Source organism: Chiloscyllium plagiosum, chromosome 28, assembly GCF_004010195.1.
Source record: "Chiloscyllium plagiosum isolate BGI_BamShark_2017 chromosome 28, ASM401019v2, whole genome shotgun sequence".
Classification (NCBI taxonomy): Eukaryota; Metazoa; Chordata; class Chondrichthyes; order Orectolobiformes; family Hemiscylliidae; genus Chiloscyllium; species Chiloscyllium plagiosum.
Genome location: NC_057737.1, coordinates 13,442,748 through 13,451,526, shown reverse-complemented (window position 1 = coordinate 13,451,526; position 8,779 = coordinate 13,442,748). Strand labels below are relative to the sequence as shown.

Below are 8,779 nucleotides of genomic sequence, written 5' to 3'. Positions count from 1 at the left end.
CCTGAGGCGGGAATTGAACCCGGGTCTCTAGCGCTGTGAGGCAGCAGTGCTAACCACTGTGCCACCGTGCCGCCCACAAAGATCTATTGAGTCTCTCCAGCATCTTTTGGTTGTATCACTCAATTTATCCTAAGGTGAGAGGGTCATCTTATGAGAAGGGATTTAGTAAAATGGACCAGTCTTTGGAATTTAGAAGAATGACAGAACATATTATTGAAATGTATAAAGTCCTTAGAGACCTTGATTGGGCAGATGCTGCAGCCCCTAGCTGGGAAGTTTAGCATCATTGGTCCCATTGATAAGCAGATGGCTATTGAAGATTGAGATGATGAACTTCTTACACTTAATGTTGTGAAGCTTTTGGTTTCTCTAACCCAGAGACCAGTGGAGTCAATGGCTGTATTCAAGACTGAGTCAATGTATTTTTGTACGGTGAGTGAATCAAGGAATGTGGTGATAAGGTGGAAATGTTGAGATACTCCAGCTCCTGTCTCTTGTGTTCTACTCTGCACTTTCTGTTTTCATTTTCGATGTGCGACATTTTGTTACGAGTAATCAATCCAGCGAACCTTCATTGCACTCTGTCTGAGGCAACTCGATTTTTCCTTTGACAAAAAATTGTGTAAGGCATTCCAGATGTCTCTTACAAGTACTGTGGGATCACACAGAATCACCAAACTCCTACAAAGCTGGAGCAAGGTTTCTGCTAGTAAATTGGGAGAATTCAAAGTTTGTGCGAAGATTTGTAGCTCGGGTGCTCGTTGTTGTGGTTCTGTTCACCGAGCTGGAAGTTTTTGTTGCAAACGTTTCGTCCCCTGGCTAGGCGACATCATCAGTGCTTGGGAGCCTCCTGCGAAGCGCTTCTTTGATGTTTCCTCCGGTACTTATAGACTATAAACACCGGAGGAAACATCAAAGAAGCGCTTCGCAGGAGGCTCCCAAGCACTGATGATGTCGCCTAGCCAGGGGACGAAACGTTTGCAACAAAAACTTCCAGCTCGGCGAACAGAACCACAACAATTGGGACAATGTGAGGACACAGATGCTGGAGATTAGAGTCAAAAAGTGTGGCGCTAGAAAAGCACAGCCGGTCAGGCAGCATCCAAGGAGCAGCAGAGTCAGCGTTTTGAGCATAAGCTCCTCATCAGGAATGGGGGGGGGGGTGGCCCAAGGAGGCTGAGAGAGTCCTCAATTTCTCCTAGGTGAGTCAGGATGTCCTGCACAGGTGAAGTTAAAATCAGTCCTTCTATTTGTGAATACTAACCCCTCCATTCCTGATTTGCACTGTGATCTAAACTACAAAGTAGCATGTCTGCTGAAGGAGGTCCCTAATGGATTGATTTGTGTTGAGCGCATCATTGGTGACCCAGGCATAATCCTCTTGTTCATTCAGACATTGTTGTATGTAGGGGTCTACTCACTGCCATAAATTGTACTGTTTTGACTTCTTTATAGCTGAAGTCAAACAATGTGACTAGTAGCATATTTCTCAAACTGAAGTTTTCTAAAATGCTTTTTTCTGTTCATTGACATGGAGCTGCCTCTCTCCTTGTAAGTTCATTAGGTTAATGAGTTAATATAAATAGCAACTCCTGCTTTTCAGATGTTGACAAGATGGGATTCCGTTAAATATTCCCTGACCTACAATTTATAAGGAATTATTTGTGTGAATTTCCACATCTTGCAACTTCAGACTCAAAGGTGTCTCAATGTGATTGTGTGTTAAAATGGCTGGCCAACAGGCACAGAGACTCTATTTACCCTATCCATGCCCCTCATAATTTTGTAAACCACTATAAGGTCACCCCTCATCTTCCGACGCTCCAGTGAAAACAGCCCCAGCTTGTTAAGCCTCTCCCTATAGCTCAAATCCTCCAACCCTGGCAACATCCTTGTAAATCTTTTCTGAACTCTTTCAAGTTTCACAACATCTTTTTGATAGGAAGGAGACCAGAATTGCATGCAATATTCCAACAGTGGCCTAACCAATATCCTGTACAACTACAACATGATCTCCTAACTCCTGTACTCAATACTCTAACCAATAAAGAGAAGCATACCAAACGCCTTCTTCACTATCCTATCTATCTGCGACTTCACTTTCAAGGAGCTATGAACCTGCACTCCAAGTTCTCTTTGTTCAGCAACACTCCCTAGGACCTTACCATTAAGTGTATAAGTCCTGCTAAGATTTGCTTTCCCAAAATGCAGCATCTCGCATTTATCTGAATTAAACTCCATCTGCCACTTCTCAGCCCATTGGCCCATCTGGTCCAGATCTTGTTGTAATCTGAGGTAACCCTCTTTGCTGTCCACTACACCTCCAATTTTGGTGTCATCTGCAAACTTACTAACTGTACCTCCAGTGCCATTTGCCAACATTTGGACCATATTCCTCAGGACTCATCCTATTCATATACCCATCCAGATGTCTTTTAAATGTTGTAATTCAGATCCTGAGGGGTCTTGATAGGGAAGATGTGGAAAGGATGGGTGAATCAAGAACTAGGATGACTGTTTAAAAAAATAAAAGTTGCCTTTTTAAGATAGAAATGAGCAGTTTTTTTTCGGAGGGTCATGGAGTCATAGAGATCTATAGCATGTGTATCAGTCAAAAATAATCCCATTTCCCATCACTTGAGCTATAGCCTAGCAATGCCTTGGCATAATGAGCCTTTGGAACTCTCTTCCTCACAATGAGGAGAAAAGAAGAGCATTTGAATTTTTTTAAGTCAGAGGGAGATAGATTCTATTTTAGCAAGGGGTGAAAGGTAGGGGTAGACAGGAAAATGGCATTGAGGTTACAATCAGATTAGATTAGTTACAGTGTGGAAACAGGCCCTTCGGCACAACAAGTCCACACCGACTCGCCGAAGCGCAACCCACCCAGACCCCATTCTCCTACATTTACCCCTTCACCTAACCTGCACATTTTTGGACTGTGGGAGGAAACTGGAGCACCTGGAGGAAACCCACACAGATACGGGGAGAATGTGCAAACTCCACATAGTCAGTCGCCTGAGGCGGGAATTGAACCCTGGTCTCTGGCGCTTTGAGGTAGCAACGCTCCCCACAAATCAGCCGTGGTCTTACTGAATAATGGAGAAGATTTGAATGGAGGGTATGTGACTCCTGTTCCTAATTCACATGTTCTTGTGTATATTGCTAGGAATATATTGATAAAACGCGCACATATAAGGAATGGAGAAGGACTGACCTTACAAGTGCATAATGCCAGGTGGGGCACTGATTCTTGTTAGTGACCCTGCTGAAAACAATTGGAGTAAAATCAGCTCAACTGCTGGTTAGCTTTTAAAGGATTACTAACAATAGAATCATGAAGCAGCTTTGAACTCAACAAAGTTAGATCACAACCACTGCTCCTCATTTCACAGTGCTGTAAAACATCTCTTGTGACCTTGACTAGAACAAACCTCTCCTTTCTCACATGTTCCATCAACCTGCTTTTCCCTTGGATTGAAGTTGTCATTTAGATCACTCCTGCCCTCCATCTTGTTGTTGACCTTTCCTTTTCTTCCTTCTTTTCATCTACCCTTTTCCCTGACTCTAAATGGTAAATCTGTAACGTTCTGTCAGCTCGATGAAAGGTAAACCCTGCTTCTGTCCTCACAGGTGCTCAAAGACCTGCTGAGTATTTCCAGCACTTTCTGTTTTTATTTTAGATTTTCAGCATCTGCAGGTTTTTGTGCTGTTACTAAAGGAGGCTAGAACACTATACTGGAGGCCCATATAGATAGCCTATAAGGCAGATGTAACATGGGATTATTTGAACATTGCACTGATGCAGACAGCTTAGAAATCAGGTCCTGATGAAGGGCTTTTGCCCGAAATGTCGATTTTCCTGCTCTTCGGATGCTGCCTGACCTGATGTGCTTTTCCAGCACCACTCTAATCTAGGCTCTGTTTTCTAGCATCTGTAGTCCTCACTTTCGCCTAGCTTTAGAACTCAGCCTATGTAGGAAGCTGAACATTTGCTGAAAATGGGGATAGACCACCGAGGAAAGGCCATTAGTTACAAGCTCTTTGCCAGAATAATTCAAACTTAATCCCACTGTTGCTGTTTTCTCCATCTTTCTCTGTTTCTCTGTTTATCTCTCCACAACCCTTCAAAGGTTCAATGGTTGCTGTCTCTGACCACTGTCCAGCTTCTCCATTGGACCCTCTCAAAACAACGTGAAGATTAAATCACTGAGCCAAGATGCTGCTGAACAATTGCGATCATGACAAAGGTTATCGTGAGAAAGTGCTTTAACTGAGGAGTTATTCAATGTTACAATAAAGAAGAGATGGACTCTGCAGCCCTGCACTTACCTGGTTTGAGCTGTGATGGAGTTTATCAAATCTGAATTTTAAAGTAGTTCTTGGAGAGGTTTTACTCTTGGCTGTATCTGTGGAGAAAAATAAAACTTTCAAAACATATAGATTGACAACACAGTGTGCAATGATGGGGGGAGGCTTTCATGGAAGGAGTTGAAGAACTTTATTTCAGATTTCTTTATTTTCAATTAGATGACATATGGGCCAAAGCAGGACAGGAGATAGGTCAAGATGCGATGATTAGTTCACTGTACATTCTGTCAGCCTGAACCATATCACACCATCTCCAGACATTGCACACGCAGAATTACCTCTCTGAGTTATAATGGGTTTTATTTTTCAGACAAGAATTAGAAGGCCAAGTTGCACTCTTTTCCCATCCTCACTTCAACTACACCTCAGGATTGCTCCCTCTGAATTTAGCAGTTGTTCCAAATTTAAGTTACAGGCACTGGGTATGTGAGTAGGGGAGATATGAGAGATTTGGTCAATTATTTACTCACAACCTCTTCAAACCACAACTTCTGAACAGGTAAACCCAGCAGGGTAACAAAATGTGTTCAAGGTTCCACACGTTATTCCAGAACTCTGTGTTGCTGCCTTGTGAAATATTTAAACAAATGCTCTACCTTTGACTGATTAACATTGATATTTCCTGCTGTTGGGTTTCACTCATATAGCCCATGGTTTCGTTAAATAACCTGAAACCACAGCAATCTGACAGTCAGATACTCTGAGGTTCGGTGACATTTGTACCTTGGGAAAATGCATATTTTATTTATTATCGGGGTATGAGAGCTTGGTGGTAGGTGTAATATTCATCACCAACTCCTAGTTCCTCTGAAAAGATAATGTAGGGTTCCTCCAGGTATGATACAGCTTAGTGACCTGCTCGACTATTTCAGAAACATAAAACCAAGAGTAGGCCATTCAGCCCCTCAAGCCTGTTCCACCATTTAATGAGATCTGTGGCCTAACTCTATATACCTGCCATTGGCCCTTTTCTTAATAAAACAATTATCAATCTCAGATTTAAAACTAACAATGATCTAGCCATTTGTGGAAGAGCGTTTCAAAACGTTATCACCTTTTGTGTGCATAAGAGCTTCCTAAACTCTCTGTTGAACAGCCTGGTCCTAATTTTCAGACAACACTCCCTAATTCTCAAATCTCCAACCAGTGGAAATAATTTATCTTTATTCAGAAAGCAATCACATTGGTATAGGACTAGAGTCCCATATTGACCAAACTAGCCTCTGCTTCCAGAAATTTTAAACTGCATTCAAGTTGCCATGCTGAGATTGAAACCCACCTTCTTTAAGCCTTTGGATTTCCAGTGCATTAACATAACCCACACGTTCAAACTGGTGAAAGTTCTCAAATTCAGTCCTCTCTGTCTTTGCAACAAATATTTACTATTGTATTCATTCATGGGATGTGGGCATTGCTGGCTAGGCCAGCACTGATTGACCATTCCTAATTGCCATCAAGAAGATGGTGGTGAATTGCCCTTTGGAATCTCATTGAGATGTAGGGACTTCCACAGGGCTGTTAGCAAGAGAATTCCAGATTTCAGCATAGTGTGTGGCTTGGAGGGGCATTCCAGACAGACAGACTAAGGTCTGTATGCAGGTATAATGCTGGCAACTTTGAATGGGAAATAGCACTCTGGCTTAACCCCTCAATTGTCCTGTACAGTTGATGGGGCAATTGGCTAGGTTCTCGGAAGGATAGGTGAGAATGTCAAACTCTAGAGATGCAGACCTGTGGGGCTCTTGCACAAGCTCATTTGGTTTGGGCTGCTTTGGTTTTCATTGCTGTAGACAAAGACTTCTTGTCGGAAAGGAGATGCTATGGATGGCTGATTCCCCTGTGAGAATAGAGAGAGCATTTACCAGTCAGACACATGATATAATAATGACCAATAAATTGTACTCTACATGACCATACATTTACACAATAGCAGTATAAAGAATGATGAGGCTATCAGCACCTACAGTTATGTGAAGCAAATTGCAATTCTAGTATCCTCACATACACAGTTCAACACGGAAGTCCAGAGGTTCCTATGAGAGATTCTCTGTTCTTCTGCAGGTGTACTGTTTCTAGTTCTTGTCTATAGATCTTGTACAGAAAGTACTGCTCTAACATGAACTTGAGATTCTTGCCAACTGAATTTAGACTAAATGAACTAAAAAAAAAATTAGGGTCAATACATTTAATAGTAGACAAGTCTTTAATTATATAAGTGGTAATTATTGCTGAACAGTCACTGAAACATTAACAGGACGCCTCACTTCCTCAGAAGAATGTTTGATGTTACACACAATTAATGCCTGACCTAAGGATCAAGAATAATTACCCTCAACAAGCACTGCTATATTGACAAATGCACACAAAGGATTAACCTCACCCATCTTACTTGGTACAGCTTTCCCCGCCGTATATCCTGTATATACTCACTGCACTGGACTCATAGTCCTCCAGAGCTTCATTGTCACCAGCCGTGCTGCTAAAGCTACTTGTGCTTGATGAAGAACGGGAGATGTTGCTCTTGCCATTCTCCTTGAGTTTGCTGCAGATCCTGGTGAAGAATGATGAGAGACAGCATGAGGACCACGCCACCTCCCCCCAACTTGGGCTGACAATAGGAGAGCACTGTCAATGGTGGCTGCAAATGGGATCTGAGGGTGAGTGCAGGTGGGGAGAGAACAAGCCTCAGAAAGAGGTGTATGAGCAACATGGCTACAGCATCAGCAGATTGAAAGGATATGGGTCTAGAATCTGGGAAAGTCAATGAGTGTAAGGAAACTTGATAGATTTTTATTCAGTGAGGGAATAAAGACAGGAAAGTGGAGTTGAGGATTATTAGATCAGCCATGATCGTACTGAATGGCAGAGCAGACTGAATGGGCTGAATGGCCTTCTGAATCAGTGTCTTATGATCGGTTCATGAACAACTAAGGATGAGAAGGCATTGGAGAGAGTGCAGGGAAGATTCATGGGAATGGCTCCAGGGGTGTGGAACTTCAATTATAAAGATAAATCTGAACTGTTTTCAGAACATAGACCATGGAACAGCCTTCGGCCCAGCATGTCTATGCTGACCATGAAGCCATTCCAAACAAGCCACATCTTCCTGCACATAGTCCATATACCTCTATTCTCAGACTGTTCACGTGGCTGTCTAAATGCCTCTTAAAGATTATTATCATATATCTGCCTCCCTAGCAGCACATTCCTGGCACCTATCACCCCCTGTGTAAAAAAACTTGTCTCGCACATCTTCTTTAAAAGTTCCCCCTCTCACCTTAAATCTATGCTCCCTAGTATTTAACATTTCCATCCTGAGTAAAGGACTTCAACTATCCACTCTGTCCATTCCTCTATCAGATCGCCCCTCAGCCTCTAATGCTCTAGCAGAAATAAGCCAAGTTTAACTAACCTTTCCTTATAGCTAATCCAATCCAGGCAACATCCTGGTAAACCTCTTTTGTGCTCTGTGCAAAACATCCACATCCCTCCTCTCATGTGGCAAGTAGAACTGCACAGTCCAAACGTGGCCTAACTAAAGTTTTATATATCTGCAACATGACTTGTCAATTTTTATACTCAGTGCTCTGACTGATGAAGATAAGCATGCTCCATGTCTTCTTTATCAGCTTATCCACTTGTGTTAACACTTTTAGGGAATTATGGACTTGCACCCCACGATCCCTCGGTATATCAAAGCTTCTAAGGGTCTTGCTGTATACTTTACTCTTTACTGTATACTTTCCACTTGCATTTGTCTGCCCAAATGCAACACCCCTCAGCTGTTCAGATTAAACTCTATCTGCCATTTCTCTATCCAAATTCTACTGAGCTATGTCTGGCTGCATCCTTTGATAACCTTCCTCACTATCTGTAACTCCACCAATTTTAGTGTCATCTGCAAACGTATAAAACAGACCACTTACATTTTCATCCAAATAATTTTATGTATCACAAGCAAGAGGTCCCAGCACTAATCATAGAGTCATAGAGTCATAGTGATGTACAGCATGGAAACAGACCCTTCGGTCCAACCCGTCCATGCTGACCAGATATCCCAACCCAATCTAGTCCCACCTGCCAGCACCCGGTCCATATCCCCCCAAACTCTTCCTATTCATATACCCATCCAAATGTCTCTTAAATGTTGCAATTGTACCAGCCTCCACCACTTCCTCTGGCAGCTCATTCCATACACGTACCACCCTCTGTGTGAAAAAGTTGCCCCTTAGGTCCCTTTTATATCTTTCCCCTCTCACTCTAAACCTATGCCCTCTAGTTTTGGACTCCCTGACCCCAGGGAAAAGACTATTTACCCTATCCATTCCCCTCATGATTTTTAAAACTTCTATAAGGTCACCCCTCAGCTTCCAACGCTCCAGGGAAAACCGCCCCAGCCTATTCAGCC

At 42.6% G+C, this 8,779-nt stretch overlaps 1 protein-coding gene across 11 annotated transcripts in view; it reads right to left on the bottom strand.

Annotated features, from left to right (window-relative positions):
- The window catches only part of rap1gap2a (RAP1 GTPase activating protein 2a), a 516,227-nt gene that overhangs the window by 3,798 nt on the left and 503,650 nt on the right, over window positions 1-8,779 (bottom strand). For 10 of the 11 annotated variants that reach the window (XM_043718320.1, XM_043718319.1, XM_043718318.1 and 7 more), the window contains 4 exons: window positions 6,802-6,922; window positions 6,103-6,208; window positions 4,333-4,409; window positions 3,218-3,268 (listed from right to left, as the gene is read on the bottom strand). In XM_043718320.1, coding sequence (XP_043574255.1) covers window positions 3,257-3,268; window positions 4,333-4,409; window positions 6,103-6,208; window positions 6,802-6,922 — 316 coding nt within the window. In that variant the 3' untranslated portion in view covers window positions 3,218-3,256. The remainder of the gene's footprint in view (window positions 1-3,217; window positions 3,269-4,332; window positions 4,410-6,102; window positions 6,209-6,801; window positions 6,923-8,779) is intronic. The other variant, XM_043718315.1, reaches the window with a different exon arrangement.